This window comes from Perca flavescens, chromosome 5 (genome assembly GCF_004354835.1).
Source record: "Perca flavescens isolate YP-PL-M2 chromosome 5, PFLA_1.0, whole genome shotgun sequence".
Lineage (NCBI taxonomy): Eukaryota > Metazoa > Chordata > Actinopteri > Perciformes > Percidae > Perca > Perca flavescens.
This window is the reverse complement of record NC_041335.1, coordinates 39,148,929-39,171,264: the sequence shown is the minus strand read 5'-3', so window position 1 is coordinate 39,171,264 and position 22,336 is coordinate 39,148,929. Positions and strand designations below refer to the sequence as shown.

Here is a 22,336-nt window from a genome sequence, read left to right as displayed (position 1 = left end):
TACACTAATAATTGTCAGGCCTACTCTTCAGCTTACACTTATTTTAAATATGCTGACGATACAGCTTTGGTTGGTTTTTTTTAAAAGCTGACATTTCTTCTGTGAATGAATTCCAGAGAGAACTCCAGGGTTTCACTCAGTGGTGTTCTGACAATTTTCTTGAAATAAATGTGAAGAAAACAAAAGAGATGGTCATAGATTTCAGCAAAAACAGAATTATAGTCCCCTCTTCTAAGATCAATGGTGAACTTGTAGAGAGAGTCTCAACCTACAAATATTTGGGAGTTGAAATTGACTCTAAATTAATTTTTTATGACTGTGCATTGAATAAAACTAAGAAAATGCACCAGCGGATGTTTTTCGTTTGGAAACTAAACACTTTTAGACTAGACAGACACATCCTTGTAATGTTTTATAAAAGTATTCTCTAGAGTGTTCTGTCTTTTGGCCTTATCTGCGTGTTTGGTAACATACATGTTAAGGACCAAAAGAGACTGCAGCGTATGATCAAAATGGCCAGTAAGATCATAGGACTTGATCAGGTGTCAGCAACTCAGCTGTACAATGAACTTATCCTAAAAAAGACCGACCAAGTCCTTAACGACCCCACTCGCCCTCTTCATCATAAATTTATGAGAAGCAATAGGTCAACTGGTAGATAATAAAGTTTACCTTGACCTTGACCTTGATACTTACAGACTTTTACTGAAGTAACATTTCCAATGCAGGACCTTTCCTTTTACAGTGTGGAATAATACTTTTACTTAAGTAAAGGATTTTAATACCCAGAACCAGAGCGGTTCAAAAAGTGGGCCGTCACTATTGAGCTCTATTGTATTTTTAAAATCTGATCTGTTATAAATGAATACCAAATGCTGATGGAAGTTGATCATATTTCATCCCTACATTATTTTACCTTCAAACATCATTATATAAAAACTGTTTACACTCTCAATAAAGCAAGAGACAACAAAACAAAAGTTTTTCTGACTCCTTTATATGAGATGCAACAGCTGTGCTCGAGCAAAACACAAAGTGATGATCCATCAGGTGGTTGGGTTGATAATTTTCCCCAAGAAGAGGATTTTCTCTGTCTTACGTTCAGTGATGATGACCATGAATGGACGATTGAACTTCAACACAGGGACAGGGGCCGGCATGATGAGGATGGCTGTGGCAGCTGAAGCTTCGGCTCCGGTCTCGTCCACGTCCAGCGTAGCTTGGTGCACAACCTGAGGTGCAACGCAGAGTAAGTGAGACGACAGACGAATGGAATATGTGTGAAATAATAAAACATATGCTCTGTTTACTTACATCTGAGACTGCCAGTCTTTGCTCCTCTGAAATGCCTCTCAAATTTGCACGATCACCAAACATGTCGGTCATTCCCATTTCTGACAGCACATCGTTCAGGTTGTAGGGAGTCTTGATGGAGAACTTTGGAAGATATACATAATGTTTCCTAAAACATTGGGGGTGGGGGGAGAGACAAACATTCAGTAAATCTGACAAGGGCAGGAGTTTCATTTGGCCATGAGGGCCTTTATGCTGTTTTTATCACTGACAGACTCAGATTATTATTGTCTGTCTGACAACATTAGGGGAAAGGATCCCTACAGAGATAGACCTTTTAGTTAAAGAGTAAGATCCTTTTAGTTCAACATGAAACAGCCCCGAAATCACCATCACCAAACTCCACCAGACTCCATCAATAATCAGCACTTTTAGCCTGTATAGAGCCAGCATATCTCCACCAGACTCCATGTAAATAATCAAGATTTTTATCATCGTAAAACACACTTCATTCAAAGTGGACAGAAACTAAATAAAACATCAAAAAACATCGTGGTTCATCTTTCTACGGTTCCAACAATCTCCACTCTGGTTTGGTTGAAATAAACCCTTAATTCACCCATTTACATGTGGAGATATGCTGGCTCTATACACGCTGAAAGTACTGATTATTTACATGGAGTCTGGTGGAAATATGCTGGCTCTATACATGCTAAAAGTACTGATTATTTACATGGAATCTGGTGGAAATATACTGGCTCTATACACGCTAAAAGTCCTGATTATTTACATGGAGTCTGGTGGAAATATACTGGCTCTATACACGCTTAAAGTCCTGATTATTTACATGGAGTCTGGTGGAAATATACTGGCTCTATACACGCTAAAAGTCCTGATTATTTACATGGAGTCTGGTGGAGATATGCTGGCTCTATACACGCTAAAAGTCCTGATTATTTACATGGAGTCTGGTGGAGATATGCTGGCTCTATACACGCTAAAAGTCCTGATTATTTACATGGAGTCTGGTGGAAATATACTGGCTCTATACACGCTAAAAGTCCTGATTATTTACATGGAGTCTGGTGGAGATATGCTGGATCTATACACACTAAAAGTCCTGATTATTTACATGGAGTCTGGTGGAGATATGCTGGCTCTATACACGCTAAAAGTCCTGATTATTTACATGGAGTCTGGTGGAGATATGCTGTCTCTATACACGCTAAAAGTCCTGATTATTTACATGGAGTCTGATGGGTTTGGTAATGGTGATTCCAGGGCAGTTCCATGTTAAACTAAAAGGTCTATCTCTGTAGAGATCCTTTTTTCTTGGATGAAAAAAAAGAATTAATTAAGTTGATAAAAATTTAAAACTATAATAATACATTTTATTTATCGGCACCTTTCTTGGTACTCAAGGACACATAAACAAAGAGTAAAAGATTAAAGCAGTGCACAATAATGGCCACAATTGGGGTGGTGATGGCGCAGTGGATATGACACATGCCTTTGTTGTGGTAGACACAGGTTCAATTCCCGCTGTGATACATCAATGAATGTGTACCTGAGCAAGAAACTTAACCCCTAGTTACTCTAGAGGTGTGCAACCTCTGACATATATAGCAATTGCAAGTCACTTTGGATAAAAGCATAAGCTAAATGACATGTAGTGTAATAATTACAGACCAATGAACATCTACAGACAAAAACTATCAAATTAAACTCTGTTTCCTTTTCTTTAAAAATGGGACATGAACGTTGGTCTCCTGGGTCAAAGTTCTGTGTTTGTTTGACCAAACCCCCCAACCTGCCTCCTTATCAGAACATTTGGCGCTCTTATACTTCCTCACCTTACTTCCTGCTTTGCTCCCGTCAGAACTACTACGGCCACTAGAGGGCGACGCCACTACAAACCTAAATATAGGTCAGAATGATGCTGGAACAAACCACTTATGGGGGCAATTTACGGAGGAGGAGAGTCTCTATCGGACAGGACAAAGCTGGGTATGTTATTCAGTGTCAATCCTTCCACATATTAGAAGCATAAATTAAGATTCTCCCAACCTGGGTCTCATCATAGCCTTCAACCATTTGGTGATGTGATTCGGGGAAATGGCGTTCTCCAGTGTTGCCATGGCGTCAGGCAACATCAGCAGCATGGAGTAGGAGCTTTTGAAGGGGAGCTGAAGGACCGTCGTGTTCAGCTTGTGGTCGAGATATGTGTAGAAATCATTCTTCATATTCATCATGTCGACTGAAACCTGGACGATGACAATTTAAACATGAAGACACACAGAATGAACGATGATGCTTAATTGGACTGGGACTCAAACCCATTCAGCCCTTTTTCTCTCAAGCGTGTCTATAGATAAAGTAAAATGTGTAGTATAAAGTGTGTACAGTGTGTAGTATAAATTATGTACAGTGTGTATAGTATACAGTGTGTAGTATAACGTGTGTACAGTGTGTAGTATAAATTATGTACAGTGTGTAGTATAAGGTGTGTGTAGTATAAAGTGTGTAGTATACATTTTGTACAGTGTGTAGTATGAAGTGTGTGTAATGTGTAGTAAGATGCAAAAGGGTTGAAAAAAGCAGAATAAATTAGGGTGTTACAACTATCAGGTTTTCCCAAATTGTGTTAACAGTATTTACAGTTGAAACCAGATATTTACATACACTTAAAAAAAAAAAACACAAAAACATTTATTTCTTTACTGTCATACATTAAATCAGAGTAAACTTTTTCTGTTTTAGATCAATACATATTAACATATTTTTTGCATTTGTTAAATGTCAGAATCGAGGGGGGGAGAATTTTTATGTATTTAACTGTTTCACTTGGGCCAAACGTTTTGGGTATCCTTCCACAAGCTTTCTACAATAGTTTGCTGGAATTTTGGCCCACTCCTCTTCACAGAACTGTGGATGCATATAAAGGCACACCTCAAACACAGAGCCTCTTTCTTTGACGGGAAAATCAAGAGAAATCAACCAAGACATCAGGAAAAGAATTGTGGACCTCCACAAGTGTGGCTCATCCTTAGGTGCAATTTCCAGATGCCTGAAGGTCCCACGTTCATCTGTTCAGACAATAATACGCAAGTATAAAAAACATGGGAATGTACAACCATCATACCGCTCAGGAAGGAGACGGATTCTGAGTCCCAGAGAGAAACGTTTTTTGGTGCGAAAGTTCCAAAAAAATGCAAAAAAAAATCCCAGGACAACAGCAAAAGACCTTGTGAAGATGTTAGCTGAAACTGGTAATTATCGGTCATTATCCACAGTAAACGAGTCCTGTACCAAGATGAGCTAAAAGGTTTCTCTGGGAGAAGAAAGCCATTACTTCAAAACCACCATAAAAAAGCCAGACGACAGTTTGCAACTGCACATGGGGACAAAAATCTTAATTTCTGGAGACATGTCCTGTGGTCTGACGAGACAAAAATGTAACTGTTCGGCCATAATGATAAACGGTATATTTGGAGGAAAAAGGGCAAAGCTTTGAAGCCTCAGAACACCATCCCAACTGTGAAGTATGGGGGTGGTAGTATAATGTTGTGGGGCTGCTTTGCTGCATAAGGGACTGGTGCACTTCACAAAATAGATGGTATCATGAGAAAAGAAGATGTTGTGGATATATTGAAGCAACATCTGAAGACATCAGCCAGGAAGTTAAAGCTTGGGCGCAAATGGGTCTTCCAAATGGACAATGACTCCAAGCATACCTCCAAATTAGTTACAAAGTGGCTTAAGGACAACAAAGTCAAGGTATTGGAGTGGCCATCACAAAGCCCTGATCTCAGTCCCATAGAACATTTGTGGGCGGCACTGAAAAGGCGAGTGCGAGCAAGAAGGCCTACAAACCTGACCCAGTTCCACCAGTTCTGTCAAGAGGAGTGGGCCAAAATTTCAGCAAACTATTGTAGAAAGCTTGTGGAAGGATACCCAAAACATTTGGCCCAAGTGAAACAGTTTCGGGGCAATTCTACCAAATACTAAGGAAGTGTATGTATACTTCTGACTTTGATGAAAGTGAAAAAAAAAAATACATACAAATTCTCCCTCGCTCAATTCTGACATTTAACAAATGCAAAAAATATGTATAATATAATATAATATAATATGTATTGATCTAAAACAGAAAAAGTTTACTCTGATTTAATGTATGACAGTAAAGAAATAAATGTTTTTGTGTTTTTTTTTTTCAACTGTATCCTTTTTCTCGTCAAAAATCGGCAAAAGGGTTGAAAAAATCAGCAGATGTCAACAACAAATTAGGGTTTTATCTACTTTCAGGTTTTCACAAATTGTGTTAACAGCATGAAACATACTTTCTATATCTTTCGCAAATAAAGAATTCACAACGGACCACCGCTGTAGTTTTGGGCATAACCCTGAATGTTTACGAAGTGTGGCTTCGCCCCTGTTAATTACTGTGACTCAAATAATTTTTTTCTGTATTAAGAGAGAAACTCTGAACCTTGGTGTTCTCGTCCACATTGAAGTCGTCCTGCTTGGTGAGCTCACGGTCAAACGGAGTCACCCACTTTCCTGTTAGACAATGAACAGAAATAAAACACAACTTGTGGTTTGATACGTTCAATTTAACCTCAAAATATGTAAACAGACCTTACATTATTATATTAGATTATTACAGACTGACTAGATCTCATCCCACAGGACCTTCTTACCTTTGTAGTAGATGTAGCTGATGAGATACATGACTGTGTTTGGATCCAGGTCTTCCACCAGCTGGTCAATTTTCCCGTTGGTCTTCCCCTCCACGTACTTATTGATGGTATCAGCACTTTCTGTGTCGTTGCTGAAGTCCACATTGAACCCATCTGTGAAGTACGACTGCTTCAGGGTCTGCAGGAACTCCGGCTTCGGCTTGAAGCGGTTGTCCACGAACACGGCTGTCCCTTCGCTGGTGTCCTGAGATGTGTTATTTGCCCTCTGCAGGAACATCTGGAAGGCCTGGTCCACATCTGTCTGAGTCAGGAGGGAGCTGTTGAAGCCCAGACCACTGAAAAGCTGACGGTGAGTCTCCCCCTGCGCTCCCACGGACAACGCAGCCAAGGCAGTCGACACACTAGCCGGGGAGAAGAAGATATTCTTTCCCTGTGAGTCAGCATCAGCTGCTAACTTCCTGTAGAGTCGAAAGGAAAACTCTTGGTTTGCTTCGGTCACCAGGGAGACGCTGTTGGCGCTGCCGTCCACTACGGTGTCTTGGATGGTCTTGTCGTCATCGTGATCCAAATGGTGATCGTGGCCTCTGCCCACGCAGATCACCGCTGATAGGACCCAGAGACCCACGGCTGCACGCATCATCATTGTGAACTAAGACAAAAGTTCAAAAGTTCAGCTTCACTGTTTGTTTTAATGCGGAAACTGATTTGTACTTTGCCTAACCTGTGAAAAACTCCATTAACATTGACCGTCATCACACACACTTTACACAATAGTAACTTAGAAAAATAAGCAACCAGTGAGTCAAACCAGCCAGGACCACAAATACTCGTCAAACTGTTGTGGCAAAATATGATAAATCTGGTTTTTAAATTGAATTATGGGGACATATACAACGTGTATCAATGTGATATAAATGTGTGCCTGGTGGGAGTCACAGACTTTCTCTGTCTTAGTGCTTCCCGCGGCTGCCTTCCTCACTGCTACACACAGACTCTCCCCCCTCATGCCGTCCTCAGTTGCCGCTGTGTAGCTGCAGACATCCACAGTCACAAACAGCCAACGTGGCCTACCACTGTTGCAGCTGCATCAGCTGCGGATGGCCCGCCACTGTATAGCCCAGGCCAAACGCCTTAAGTGTAGATATTCAAAATGCAAGATCAGCTAAATTACTTCATCTAGTGGAAAATCCCCAAAAGAGGTGGTCTTAGGCCTAAAAAGTATCCAATTGAAGTTTTACACCTTTGATCTGAAGGTGATCATTGGAGCGCTCCTCAGGAGGAGGGTCTCTCTTTTGGATGATATAAGGCAAAGCTAGACAAAGGAATCTTTAGCAAGCTTACCGGTACTTGCTTGGAATTTGTTTTTATCTTTTGTGCACATTAAAACTTCTTTTTCCCATCTGTCTCTGACTCTGCGTGGATTTTCTGAGACTTCATTTTGGGACTTTTTCATACTTTGAAGAGAACTTGCAAAGAAGTTGACAAAGTGCAGCTGGTGATAAGGTCCGCTTCTATAAATCTGGCCTTGAACCACGGACCTATATTTTGTTTCAATAAAACCTCTTACCAATACTCTAAAATGTACAAAACGTGAATATCCCAAGAAATTACACCAGTCACAATTCAGAATGGCAGTATGGCTTCTTACCTCTCCAACCAGAGAAACAACTCAATGCAAATTAGCACAACCAAACTGGTGCAATACCAATTAGACTTAAAGTAACAAAAATCTAACTCAAACGCTAAATACTAGGAGCCCCCACTTTGTCATGAACCAGCTCAAATTCAAAGCAAAAGAAGGGAGACCACACCGAATTAAAGATTACATTAAAGGGGTGGTTCAGAATTTTAAACATAGGACACGTTTCATCCAGTACTTCCAGTTGCAGTTCGCTGGTGCTAGGCTAGCGCAAGTCAACAGTATCTGCTAGCCTACCACTATAAACAGTCCTACCCACTCCACAGTACATCCACAATTGTTAAACTCATGAAGATAACAAATAATACGAAAAAAACATCAATACATTGATTGAACTTCCAGAAGGAGAATAAGTAGAGTAAATCTTGTCATCTCTAAAGGACACAGTTCCAGTGTGCACAGTTACATCTCAAACTCAGTGTGTTAAACTGTATTTAACTGTTGGCAGAGTATTTAAACTTGTATGTGAAAGCTTACCTTCTCCTGGTTAAAGTGCAAACAGAGAAACATAGTCTGGACGAAGAGAGATGTTCCGTTTTATGAGATAAATCAGAGAAACTGTACTTTGGCATTGTTTATTCTCTGTCTCAAACTTTTATTTGCTCTGCCCCTGCATAAGTTCTGTGTAATCATGTTTCACCGTAACTCACGTCAAACTGAGGCTGCAGCAGATAAACACACAAGCCATTAACTGTTTGACCAATTCAACCCTACAGGATAAATGTTCACCGTCAGCTTTCCTGTATTTGAAGGCTGCCCTGATCTCAACCTTTTTGTAACTTCACACAGCTTGACAACATCCTGGAAAGTGGTTTTCTTAGTTAGGCTACTGCACAGTGTTCACAGTAAATAATAAGACTCAACATATATTTAATGTTACGAGCAGGGCATGAAGTTAACTTTTTTGACCACCAGCCAAAGTGACTTTTTACCAGCCAGTTTTTTTTTTGCCTTATAAAAGGTGAAAAACAGGACTTGCTGTGTCTCTATGATCCTGTCCTATTCATGGTAGCCTACTCATGGACATTGTGCCGTTATCACGTGCTGTAGTGGGGGGGGGGCCCGCCTTGATAATCCTGCATAGGGGTCCGGTGTTGGCTCGTTACGCCACTGCATATAAGAGATGAGATGACTGACAAAATCAGGAGTAGCCTACGCGCACCACAACAACAACAAAAACACTGGTGAATGTGGACCATAACACATGAGTTGTTGCAAAAAAGCTGCAACTTCTTTTGTATAGTTCTTAAAAATAAAAAATAAATAAAAAGGCAACTTGATTTAGGGATAATAATAATTTCTACTATTAATTAATTACTCTGGGCTGAGATTTTCTAGGTACCTTATACCAAAAAGGCTCAGGATGCTGATGTTGATATAATATGAAAACAGCTGGTGGATTTAAGACACAAAATAATAATTTATTGAATGAATCAAATAAGAACATATCTGTCAGTGGCTTGTTGATCTTTACATTGTTAGTTAATTTCCTAACCTGGGCTGGGACTCGCATTCATACGGTTTAATAAAGTAATTATTGGACTTTAACTTATCATTGCACTTACAATAAAGTAGCTGTCCTCAATTTAGGTCATCCTGTAGGTCTGCGTTTTTTCCTGCATCCACCGTGTGTGATTGTGTGTGTTTGTGTGTGTTTGTGTGTGTGTGTGTGCACGTCAGTCTCGGGGGAAACGGAGCAACAGGCCCGCCCGCTGCAGACAGCTGACAAGATGAAACAGCAGCAACGTTCAGAGACTTAAGAGTGAAAAATGGTTCCAGCGTACATTGATGTTACAATGTCTACATGTTGGCAGGACGGTCTGAAAAGTGTTGCACTTGTTGTCTTTCGCTGTACGTTTTGTCGGTAAATGTGAGATGTTCGAGTCACACACACGTCTCGTCTTCATAACATAAACAAGGAAATTAATTTGACCCGTTGTCCCTCCCGGTTGGTCAGTGGCTGCGCGATAGGGAGCCCCGGCTGTCAATCAATGTCTTCCAGTGATGCGGGCCCCTGATTGGACCAGGCCCGTGCTTACCGATGGGTACGCATCTGAATCACTCAATTCTCATTGGCTACCCGCCAAAGTGGCAGGTAGATTGACAGTGTTACCCGCCAATTGCAGTTCACAGCAGCAGCAGGACTGAATCCCGCAAAATGTGTGTCTGTGTGTGTGTGTCTGTGTGTGTGAGTATGTGTTTGAGTGTGAGGTTGTGTGTGTGTGTGTATGTGTGAGAGAGAGAGAATGTGTCCATTTGTGTGTGTGTGTGTGTGTAACTGGATTACTAAAAAAATGCAAAGGCCGTTTGAAGGTTTTGTAAAAATGTGAGCTTAACTTGTCTCCCTTATACAGTAGCTCTAGGGTTTTTACCACCAGATGCATTTTTGAAGAAAACATACTGGTATTTAAATCATCAAACTCAGTAAAAAGCACATTTGTAAAGCAGGTCTGGTGTTTGTTAATGGAGATCGATTGACAAACCAGTATTTAATTTTTAAATGATTTTATTTACTATGTGTTCAATCATACTAAGTAAAAGAGAGGTAAAGAAGAAGCATGTACAGTAAGTAAAATCAGCTTGTTTAAAGTTTGGATATTGAAAGAATCTCCTCTAGTGTGTTGTTTCAACCTTACACAATGCAAAATTCAGGTGTAGTCTCCAGGGAACAACATTCAGGTTTTCAATTTATTTGAGTGTTTGATGTTTAAAGTCATTTTTGTGTTCACATAAAATTATAATAATTTTAGCAGTTAAAATCATGTCTCTAGACCCTTTAGAAAGGGTGGATCCCATCAGGCTGCTGCCTGTCACTGGTCCTCACGATGTCATAAAAACAGGTAGATGTATGTGTGTGTGTGTGTGTGTGTGTGTCTGTCTGTGTGTGTGTGTGAGTGAGTGTTTTGTGAGTGTTTTGTGTGTGTGTGGTTGTGAGTATGTGTTTGAGTGTGAGGTTGTGTAAGTATGTGTGTGAGTGTGTGTGTTTGTGTGTTTGTGTGTGTCTGTGTGTGTGAGTATGTGTGTGAGTGTGTGAGTGAGTGTTTTGTGTGTGTGTGTGGTTGTGAGTATGTGTTTGAGTGTGAGGTTGTGTAAGTATGTGTGTGAGTGTGTGTGTGTGAGTGTGTTTGTGCGAGTGTGTGTGTGTGAGCATGTGTGTGTATGTGAGTGTGTGTGTATGTGAGTGTGTGAGTGTGTGTGTGTGTGTGTGAGCATATGTGTGTGTGTGTTTGAGCGTGTGTGTGTGTGTATGTGTGTGTGTGTGTGTGTGTGTGAGTGTGTGTCTGTGAGTGTGTGTCAGTATGTGTGCGTGTGTATGTTTTTGTGTGTGTGTGAGTGAGTGTTTCATGTGTGTGGGTGTTTTGTGTGTGTTTGTGTGTGTGTATGTGTGTTTCAATCTAACAAAATGCTTTTCATGAATTGTGCATTGCCCAACAGTGGTGTTGATTGTGTGCCAATAGACATAACATGACTGGTACCCAGGAAGGACAAAATTCAGGTGTATTCTCCAGGGAACAACATTCAGGTTTTAATTTTTTTTTGTTTTGTTTGATGTTTAAAGTCATTTTGTGTTCACATTGAATTATAATAATTTCAGCAGTTAAAATCATGTCTCTAGACCCTTTAGAAAGGGTGGATCCCATCAGGCTGCTACCTTTCACTGGTCCTCACAATGTAATAAAGTGTATAATGTGTGAGTATGTGTGTGAGTGTGTCTGTGTCTGTGTGTGTGTGTAATTTTGTGTGTGTGTGTGAGAGTGTGTGTGTGTAGAAGCAGCTCGTTCTTAATCGGGCTGAAAGTTTTGATGATGTTGGAAAATGTGGAAGGAGTTAATGTTTGATAAAAGTGGTACGTAGGAATAATAATACATTTATAGAATATTCACACCAATGAGTGAATCATTGGTTAATGTGGCAGAAGTAAAGTCCCCAGGAAACAGTTAGTCAGCGTGAATAAACAGGAATAGTTAAGGAATTGTAGGAAAAAAGGCGACCGATTCTACTCTGTGGCGCCCAAAGTGTTTTAAGAACCACCGGTCACTTCTCAAAGTTTCCCCTTTACTTATCGTGTTCGTTGAAAGGCAGACCAAGAAATGAATACTCAGGATTCGTTCAGTTAAACTATAACAATCTTTAGTAAACTGATATTGCAAACAGATCTTTCATATGCATATGGATCAGCCGCTCCTTCGAGACTTTCTCTCCCTAACCACCAACAAAGTCTCTCCGGGTCTGACACCGGACCTTCCTTTTCCCTATTCTTTTATTCATCTTCAGGTTCCTCCTTCCGCCATTGCGTGTGGGCCGCCAATTGGTTGGATATCACTCAGACTTTCTGTCTCAGAGAAGATAGAGAAGTTGCGCGCTAGAGATTGTCTGTTCCTTTAAGAGATTTTATTAGGTGCATTCTGTTCCAGTTGTTTATTAAACTAACCAGGAGCACTTTTGCTCCACTAAATTTGAACCCGTCTTATCTTACACATGCCAGACAGGAGGAGACAGCGAGGCCATCCCAGGCTACAGGACATTCTTAGTCTAAACCTGATATATTTCTACACCCTCTTTTTCCACAGCAACACGCTGTGGAACATAATCCTAATATTGGTAAAGCAAAATAATGGGATCCCTCTTTCGAGACCTACATACGACTTACTGGCAATTTAGTAATCAATAATAAGCAATCAAAAGTTAACTGTGATAGTAGATATCATGACAGAGCGGTGTGGTGCGTGGGTCTTATATGTAGATTTTAGCTCCTAATGTAAGCTGCATAATCCATTGCTCTTTCTATGACTATACCAATGGTTACAATTATTTTTGTGGAAATCCCTAAACATCGTGTATCATGCAAACTTCAAACAAACATCTTTTGTAATTAATTAAAAATTGTAAAATCATACTTCCAACATATGTCTTGCTTAAGGCTATACTGACTATGGGCTGATTTTCAGCCCCGTGCAATATTCTGTGAAACAAAGAAGGGAATCTCTGACAGCAGATAAGAGGATAGAAAAACAGTTGGAGATAGGAAACGGGGACTCAGGGAGATGGGGGCACTGGGTGGTGATAGTGAGTAATTTAGACCCAGCGTGACTATACTCCTTCCTCCTCCGCGTTGGAGGAAGTGTCAGCCTCGTCAAAATAGTTCTCATAGTTGGCAGGGTGAGTAAATTCAGTCATGGCTAACATCTGATAAGCTGGGGGAGCACCCTCTTTTGATAAAGCCGTTACTATCAGTTTATTGATTAGAGTTCTAAGACAGGGGATTGCACAACAGCCGCAACACACCAGAATGCCAGAAAATATGGCAATGGACACCAACACAGAGGTCACCATGTTCTTCCACTTACCGATCCAATTTCCCATCCAACTGGAAAAAATATTCCTGTCTATACCAGAGTTTTCAGCCAATTCTTCGGCGAGCCCTAACTAACGCACGGGTTACGCTACCATCAGGGGCCGTATTGTTTGGGATGAAAGTGCAACAGTGATCAGTCTTAATGTAGGCACAGGTACCTCCTTTCTCCGCCAGGAGCATGTCTAGAGCCAACCTATTTTGCATCGTCATCAAACTAGTGGAATGTAATTGTTCTGCCAGACCCTCGATACATTCCCTGGAATAATTAATGAACCTTTTTTGATTATAAAATATGTAATTAATCCAATCTAGATTCTTATTGATTGTTGGCCACAGGAATATTGATTCCCAACCGGCCGCAATTTGATCTCTAGCTTTGAACTCATCTGGAACTCCTCGAGGAATTCCAATTGAGTCCATCCAAATACTACTGTCGAACGTGCCCTTAGGTTTCAGATTGGAATTAAAAATGGGATGTTCCATGGCCCTGCGGCGTCTGGAAGTGGTGCGGCGGTTGTGCATCTCATTGATAACATCTGTCATATCTGGGGAAGCAACTAAACTTACCGGCATCAGGAGTTGTACTAATGCACAAGAACCTTGCCATTTTTCGGGTAATTTATTCCTCAAACGCCTGTCCCCACATAACCACCAGATGTCAGCCCTGGTCACGTTTTGATTAACGAAGCTATTGGCCGTGAAGTGTAAGTTATGGTCAGTAATGTTGTAAGTGAGTTTACAAAAGGCGTTGTCTAACAATTTTACATTGGTGTCGTGTGGTCCATCTCTAAGGAAACAGGTGTAGTTACCTTTAAGCACTATAGCAGCGGGGGGTGGTGGTGACTCCGGTACCATAGGATATAGGAAATTTAGAGTCTGACATTTACCAGACATAGGTTTGTCACTCCGGTGAAATAAAGTAGTCAGGCACTGCAAGCCTAAAGGGTCATTTTGCATATTAAGTGGGAATGGGGCAGTGCCTAATTGGGGCCTGGCTGAGGCACACACGTAACAATCGGATTTGCTGTGTTTCCTCACTGTATACGTTACCCAATCCAGCCATGCATTCCTATCGCCATAACCTGTTTCTATTGAAGTTAAATCACGGTCGCTTAGTTCATCTAAGTAAATTATGCGGGGGTCTGGGGAAGGAGTAGGAGATATACTAATCAAGGGAGCATTAGGTAATGAAGGAACATTAGGTGAGGCGATGCTTTCACCCGCTTAGGAAGTGATGGGGACGTTGGGTTGAGGGGGAGGTGGCTTAATCAATTGCCTATCATAAGTCTAAATTTTAAACTCTCCCATTGGATCCGAGTTTCTTACGTCTACTCCCAACCAGTAAGTCCCATCATCTGTGGCCTGTGCGTCTTTTAAGGTGATTATTAAAGGGGCGCATGAATCAATCTTTGGTTGTTGATGTATTATTGAGAACCGGGTTTTAAGCCCTTTTCCTAAGGTTTATGGAGGGCTGTATCCCCAGTCTGGTCCTGTGTTAGCGAACACCTGACTCCAGTATCTGCAACTATCACTGCATGCATAGGCTGTACCTATACGGTATTGATCACAGTGCCAATGGTGGTGTCTTCTGCTGCAGGCTGCTATGGCACACAGATCAATTGAGACTGACACAGTTTTATCTCTTTCTACCCGAATGGTTGTTATGCCTCCTAATAAAAACGTTGAGACTTACACCTGCCCGTAATTTTCTAGAAGATACATTTACAGTTTGAATAACACACACACACAAAAGCATTTCAGTTTGTTCTTCTTTTTGTTTCCCAGAGTGGCGAGCGTACAGACTCTAACCAAACAAGGAAATACACTGCCCCTAGGTCCTGTCTGCCAACTTTCCTATATAGAGCAAAAACAAAGAAGACTAACAATATTAAGAGTCTACAGCCTAATGGCAGCCTGCTGGCACCACTGAGGCACAGTGGTGCTTTGAGCTCAATGCTCAAATTGTTAGGATTCATTGGAAACATGAACTGTGAACCATATATATATATATATATATATATATATGGCCGGGACTTGATTAAAAAAATGTATCTAATTAATTAGAGGCTTTGTAATTAATTAATCGAAATTAATCGCATTTTAATTCCATAAATATTTGACCTGAGAACAGTGAGAAGTAATTTTTTTCACATGGATTTTTAGTATACCATTGAATAATGACTGAATACATAAGCTTAAGCAACAAAATATTGTTTATTTTTGTTTAACCAAGTCCAGCAGACAAGTGCAATTTTTGCCATTAAGTGTAGCAATAGCATATTTAGAAATATAGTACATTTCAGAAATTCAGGTAGCCTATAGGTAGGTAGACCTTCTGTAAACTATGTTTTTTTAAGTAAAACACAATTCCAATAGTTACCCTGGTCCTTAAACCAGTCATCTGGTGGAGTGTAGGTTGTGTGTGGGTCCTTGTACTCGGAGTCGGGTCTGCTAAATGTTTTGCGTTGAGGTGATACTTGAGGCTCGATGTGCTGCGGTGACATGCAAATTCCTTGTTGCATAGCTTGCAGACAACCATGCTCTAATCGACGCTTCCATTTGTTCGTTTTTTATAACAAAATGTCCCATCCACGGGGCCAACCAAAGCGGTCTCGTCAGCTTCTTCATTCATGTTCACCGTGGTTTGTTGTTGTCTGAAGCATTGACATATATAAAAGGTCTGAAGCATTGACATATATAAAAGGTCTGAAGCATTGACATATATAAAAGGTCTGAAGCATTGACATATATAAAAGGTCTGAAGCATTGACATATATAAAAGGTCTGAAGCATTGACATATATAAAAGGTCTGAAGCATTGACATATATAAAAGGTCTGAAGCATTGACATATATAAAAGGTCTGAAGCATTGACATATATAAAAGGTCTGAAGCATTGACATATATAAAAGGTCTGAAGCATTGACGTATATAAAAGGTCTGAAGCATTGACATATATAAAAGGTCTGAAGCATTGACGTATATAAAAGGTCTGAAGTCATGAACACTAGTTGGTGCTCCAGTATAATCGGTCCGCCGAAACTCATCCAGTGAGAAACGTCCCGCGGTGCAAAAATAAGTGTGATTAAAATGCGTAAAAAATGTTTAAGGTGTTATTTTTTGTGTAATTAATTAACGCGTTAAAGTCTGTAATTAATTAATCTTGATTAACGCGTTAAAGTCCCGGCCCTAACATATATATATAGATAGATATAGATAATGTTTTAATGTTCTACTTCTACTCCGCTACATTTCTGCACACAAAACACATGTAGTTTATCAAATCTGATGTTTTATTATGAATGAAACTAGCCAGCAATATAACGGCCTATATAAAGTCCAGCTGAGATTATTAGACCATTAAACACACAACTGTTTGGATCCTTTACGCTTTCTAAAAAGTTTTAATACTTTAACTACATTTTTCTGATGATATTTACAGACTTTTACTGAACTAAAAGTTTTCACTGCAGGAATTTAACTTGTAACAGAGTGTTTTTACAGTGTGGTATTAGTACTTTAACTGCAGGAATTTGAATACTTCTTCCACCGCTGCCTGTGAGGATATAAACAACTACACACCTGCAGAACTCATTCCAAGCAACACAACTCAACACACGTCTCAAAACAGGATCAGTGCAGCCAAACACTATGAACAATCCTCATCAGATAACACACACTGTCACTCAGACCACACTGTGTAAAAACACTAGCGTCAAACATCAATACAGAAATTAACAATTTGTTTGAACAATTTGAGTGACTTCACACTACTCAATAGTTTATTTAAAGAAAATATATATATTTTAAAATATACCAATTTTTATGTATTGTAAAAAAGAAGGAATGGAAATCAGGAATTTGCTTCAATATAGTATTTTGATTCCAGTAATTTATGGAATGACTGGAAAAAAACTAAAGGTGCATAACAGTAACAGAGAGTTGTCTTCATCCCATTAGATGTCTGCATAATCTTTAAATAAAAATGAATCTGGTGTTTCCATTGCTTTCACCTCCATTACTTTCTGAAAAACAAGAAGTCCACAGTTTTACTATAGTAAAGATATAGCATTTTTAATTTTTTTATAGCTGTGAATATAACCTCAGACATCTTACCTGGACATATTGGTATCTTTGATATTTTACCTGTTTCTCAGTACAGTGTATAATCATTTCATTCTTATTGGAATTTGTATATAAAAAAGGTTTTCTAAGCTTTCTCTGTATAAATACCGAATATATCTACTAACTAGTCTAAAACCAGACACCTGATTAGGCTTTCAGCTAAAATTGCAATCAGCAGTGTTTGAAATGCACCAGACTGAAATCTATTCTGCTTTGAATGTGTGGTTAACAGTTTTGACAGCAGTATGTTAGCATTTGAACAAAGTGCTGTAAATCTACAGTGTTATACAGATTGTGAGAAAAGTCATGGGATAAGTGTGCAGAGTTTTTAAAAGTGTGTTCAAGCAATGAAAAACGAATTACAGTTTGGTCCACATGAACTTCAGGTACATGTTACTCCAGTTGTGCCCACTGTCGAAAAAAACTGTAAACTACAAGGATCATAGTTTTTAAGAAAAAGGTCTATCTCGGTAGGGATCCTTTCCATAATGTTGTCAGAGACTAAGAATAATAATCTGACTCTGTGAGCAGCAGAAACAGAACTTTTAATGGACGAAAACTAACGCTGAACATTTGTCCTGTAGAGTTACATTACAGCCTGGCTCTTTGCTTGTGTGTTTATTTGTTGTAGCCTCAGTTTGACGTGGGTTACGGTAGGTTAATGTTTTGTGTGTAAGAAGCACTTGACTGCCAGACATTCACCTCATTACATTATGGAATAATTAAAAATCATTTTTTAAATAGGCCTATTTGTGGAAAAAAATATTTAGCATAATATTTGAATTACATAAAAGCTTTTTATTTGTTTTCTTCCTAATTGTCCTGGAAATGGTGGTCAAGAACCCCACCCCCACCCCCAACATAAAAATGGTTTGGCCACTGATCAAAATTTGATCTTGTCACTTGATTTGAAGTTCAGTACGCTCAAAATGTCCGGTCAGCACAAGTCCGGAGCTCGGAAAAGGAAAGAAAAGAGAAGAAGAAAATAGAGGCCTTAGAGATTTTCTAAACAAATATTTTAAAAAAATGTGGTGACGGTGAAGCTGGAACTGTCAACGTAGAGCAAGGTAAGAAACAGCGCCGCCATGTTTACGAGCCTTGTAACGTAACTTAACAGGCCAGCTCTACACAACAGGTTAAATTTGACAGAAACAGTAGAGTTTGGTAGCTCCGTCAGTAAGGATGAGACCGAGAGAGATCCAGCTGCAGTCAGGTGACAGAGAGAGGGATGCGGGAGGGGCCCGCTGCCCCGCAAAGGAGGGACAGAGTCAGGCTACCCGTGAGAGAGAAGAGAGAGAGAGAGAGAGAGAGACGAGAGAGAGAGAGATAGAGAGAGAGTGATGCGGGAGGGGCTCGCTGCCCTGTCGGAGAGTCTGAGCAGGATGGATCAGAGACTGATTACACACTTAATTTCAGTGAGATATGTGAGGAGAGGAAGAGCAAGGGAAAAGGAGAGATCTGGCCGCGAGGGAGGGCGGGGGCCCATCTAAGATCTCGTCCCGGGCCCAGGCAAGACTGTCAGCTGGCCTGCTAATACCACACTGTTAAAATACTCTGTTACAAGTTTGTGTTACTGTCAAAAAATGTAAAAGCTTTTTTACAGTGTATATGCAAAGGTTTACACATGTAAAGCACCTGCAAATAAAATCCTGAGAGGCATTGCTGCCTAAAACCAAAGCCTTCATAACGTTATTTATACTGCAACATTTCTATCATTCATCATGCAGAACTTCTACCACCAGAGGGCAACAATGTGTAGTTGTTTATATCCTCACAGGCAGCGCTGAAAGTATTCAGATTACTCTAGTAAAAGTACTAATATCACACTATAAAAATACTTTACAAGTTAAAGTTCTGCAGTGAAATGTTACTTCAGTAAAAGTATGCAAGTATGAGGAAAATGTAGTTAAAGTATATATGAATACCAAATACTTAGGGAAGTTGATCATATTTAACCCTACATTATTTTACCTTATTATATAAAAACTGGTTTACACTCAATAAAGCAAGAGACAAAAAACAGAAGTTTTCTGACTCCTTTATATGATATGCAACAGCTGTCCTCGAGCAAACACAAAGTGATGATCCATCAGATTGTTGGGTTGATAATCTTGCCCATGAAGAGGATTTCCTCCGTGTTACGTTCAATGATGATGACCATGAATGGACGACTGAACGTCAGCACAGGGGCCGGGGCCACGAAGGCAAGCAGTTCGATGTTGAAGCCTGTGGAAGCAGCAGCGGTGGCTCCGGCCTCGTCAACATCCAGCATAGCTTGGTGCACAACCTGCGGTGCAACGCAGAGTAAGTGATACGACAGATGAATGGAATATGGGTGAAATAATAAAACATATGCCCTGTTTACTTACTTCTGAGACTGCCAGTCCTTGCTCCTCTGAAATGCCTCTCAAATTTGCATGTTCACCAAACATGTCTGTCATTCCCATTTCTGACAGCACATCATTGAGGTTGTAGGAAGTCTTGATGGAGAACTTTGGAATATATACATCAAGTCTCCTAAAGCATTGGGGAAAAAAAAAAGACAAAGATTCAGTGAATTTGACTAGGGCAGGAGTTTCATTTGGCTGTGAGGGAAACAATGATGTGTGTGTAATGCTGTATTTAATTGCTGACAGACTATTCAGTGTCAAACCTTCCACATATTAGAAGCATAAATTAAGATGCTCCCAACCTGGGCTTCATCCACTGCAACCATTTGGTGACCCGGTGTGGGCCAATGGTTTTCTCCAGTGTTGCCATGACGTCAGGCAACATCAGCAGCATGGAGTAGGAGCTGGTGAAGGGAAGCTGAAGGACAGTCCCGTTCAGCACGTTGTCGCGATAGGTGTTGAAACTATCCTCCAGATTCATCATGAGGACTTTGACCTGGACGATGACAATTTAAACACAGAATGAACGATTATGCTTAATTGGACTGATTCAAGTCCATGCAGCCCTTTTTTCTCGTTTAAAAAATAAAACAAAATGTTTGAAGACAGCACATCAAAAACAAATTTGTGTGTTACAACTATCAGGTTCTCCCAAATTGTGTTAACGGCATTAAAAACTTTATATAACTTTGGTAAATTAATTCCCACGGACCCTCGCTCTAGTTTTAGGCTGAACTCTGAATGTTTACAAAGTCTGGCTCCACTCCTGTTAAATACTGGGACTCAATATTTTTTTTCTGAATTAAGAAGACTCTCTAAACCTTTGTGTTCTCGTCCACGTTGAAGTAGTCTTCCTCTGTGAGCTCAGGGTCAAACGGAGTCGCCCACTTTCCTGTTAGACAAGGAGCAGAAATGAAACACATTTGGTTTGATGTATTCAATTTAACCTCAAAATATGTAAACTGATCTTACATTACAGACTGACTAGATCTCATCCCACAGGACCTTCATACCTTTGTAGTAGATGTAGCTGATGAGATACATGACTGTATTTGGATCCAGGTCTTCCACCAGCTTGTCAATCTTCCCGTTGGTCTTCTCCTCCACGTACTTATTGATGGTACCAGCACTTTCTGTTGGTTTGGTGAAGTCCACATTGAACCCATCTGCGAGGTACGACTGCTTCAGGGTCTGCAGGAACTCTGGCTTGGGCTTGAAGCCGTTGTCCACGAACACGGCGGTCCCTTTGCTGGTGTCCTGAGATGTGTTATTGGCCCTCTGGAGGAACATCTGGAAGGCCTGGTCCACATCTGTCTGAGTCAGGAGGGAGCTGTTGAAGCCCAGACCACTGAAAAGCTGACGGTGAGTCTCCCCCCTCGCTCCCACGGACAACGCAGCCAAGGCAGTTGATACACAAATTGAGCAGAAGAAGATATTCTGTCCCTGAGAGTCAGCATGAGCTGCTAACTTCCTGTAGAGTCGGAAGGAAAACTCGTTGTTTGCTTCGTTCACCAGGGAGACGCTGTTGGCGCTGCCCACGCAGATCACCGCTGATAGGACCCAGAGACCCACAGCTGCTTGTATCATCATGGTGAACTAAGACAAAAGTTCAAAAGTTCTAATGACTAATGTTTTAATGAGGAAACTGGTTGTACTAGAAGTATTTTCTGAAGGTTTAGTATAAAGTGAAATTGATGAGTGCATCGGCTGTTTAGTTCTTCTCAAAGATATGATTAAAAGGGTGGTATTTTTCAAGCTGGACCCTATTTCCCCTATTCGTCTGACTGATGTGAACAACAATCATTAAAACTGGTCAAGTATTAAGTGCTTAATTAATTAAATTGAGTGAGAACGCTGTAACCAGCAGCCGTGAACCAGGCTGTAATGTAACCCTACAGGACATATGTACATTGGTGAATACATATTTCTAAAATTGAGTTGAGTTATTATTACACAATACTTTGACATTTTTGAATATTGCCCCTGACAAATAACCCATATTACAAAAGACAAACTAATTACCAAACTATTTTTTTTACAATCACTTTGGCACTAATTTCAGAACCTTGACATCATTTTTTCAAAACTCTACACACAAAACTCACAACCAATGATCAAAATACAAATTTTTTCAAAAATAACACTTGTTTCAATTGCTTGGATACAATACACAAACTGTTCAGTATGAGTCAGTGTCCACTTAAAGTTCTGTTGTTGCCGCTGACAGACTCAGATTATCATTCTAAGTGTCTGACAACATTATGGGATGGATCCCTACAGAGATAGACCTTTTAGTTAAAGAGTAAGATCCTTTTAGTTTAACACACACACACACACACACACACACACGTGTGAATCTCCTAAGCAATTACACCAGTCACAATTCTGAAAGGCAGTCTGGCTTCTTACCTCTACGACCTGAGAAACAACTCAATGCAAATTAGTAAAACCAAACTGGTGCAATATCAATTATGTGGAGCAGTATCATCAGTGGTGTAGGGAGTGTAAGTGAATGTGTGAATAGTAAAGTAATTGGGGAAAAAACTCATAAACAAACCTTTTCTAGATGTGAGGATTGAGAGAGATCACCAGAACTGAATCTCCAGCCCTCTTTAAAGGACAAAGAGTCAATCAAGCAAACAGGGCCGTACTGGGACTGAAATTCAGCTCGGGACTTTAAGATGGGGAGGCCTTTTACGCGAGTGCCCTTGGTGCACGAGCAGAAGGGTTTTTTGCAGTTATTTTAATTCTAATCGTGTTTTTATGGTATAAA

At 40.2% G+C, this 22,336-nt stretch overlaps 2 protein-coding genes across 2 annotated transcripts; both read right to left on the bottom strand.

The window, feature by feature from the left end:
* Nucleotides 1-1,046: 1,046 nt before the first annotated feature.
* LOC114556312 (alpha-1-antitrypsin-like protein CM55-MS) lies at nt 1,047-22,128 on the bottom strand. The gene is made up of 6 exons (XM_028579218.1): nt 22,121-22,128; nt 5,994-6,642; nt 5,783-5,853; nt 3,361-3,557; nt 1,315-1,462; nt 1,047-1,232 (listed from the first exon to the last, which is right to left on the bottom strand). The coding sequence occupies exons 2-6, from the start codon at nt 6,634-6,636 to the stop codon at nt 1,047-1,049; spliced, it is 1,245 nt and encodes a 414-aa protein (XP_028435019.1). The 5' UTR covers nt 6,637-6,642; nt 22,121-22,128.
* LOC114555288 (alpha-1-antitrypsin-like protein CM55-MS) lies at nt 19,223-21,153 on the bottom strand. The gene is made up of 5 exons (XM_028577587.1): nt 20,577-21,153; nt 20,385-20,455; nt 19,866-20,059; nt 19,543-19,690; nt 19,223-19,460 (listed from the first exon to the last, which is right to left on the bottom strand). Exons 1-5 carry the CDS (start codon nt 21,151-21,153, stop codon nt 19,263-19,265), a joined length of 1,188 nt encoding a protein of 395 aa, XP_028433388.1. The 3' UTR covers nt 19,223-19,262.
* Nucleotides 22,129-22,336: the final 208 nt, after the last annotated feature.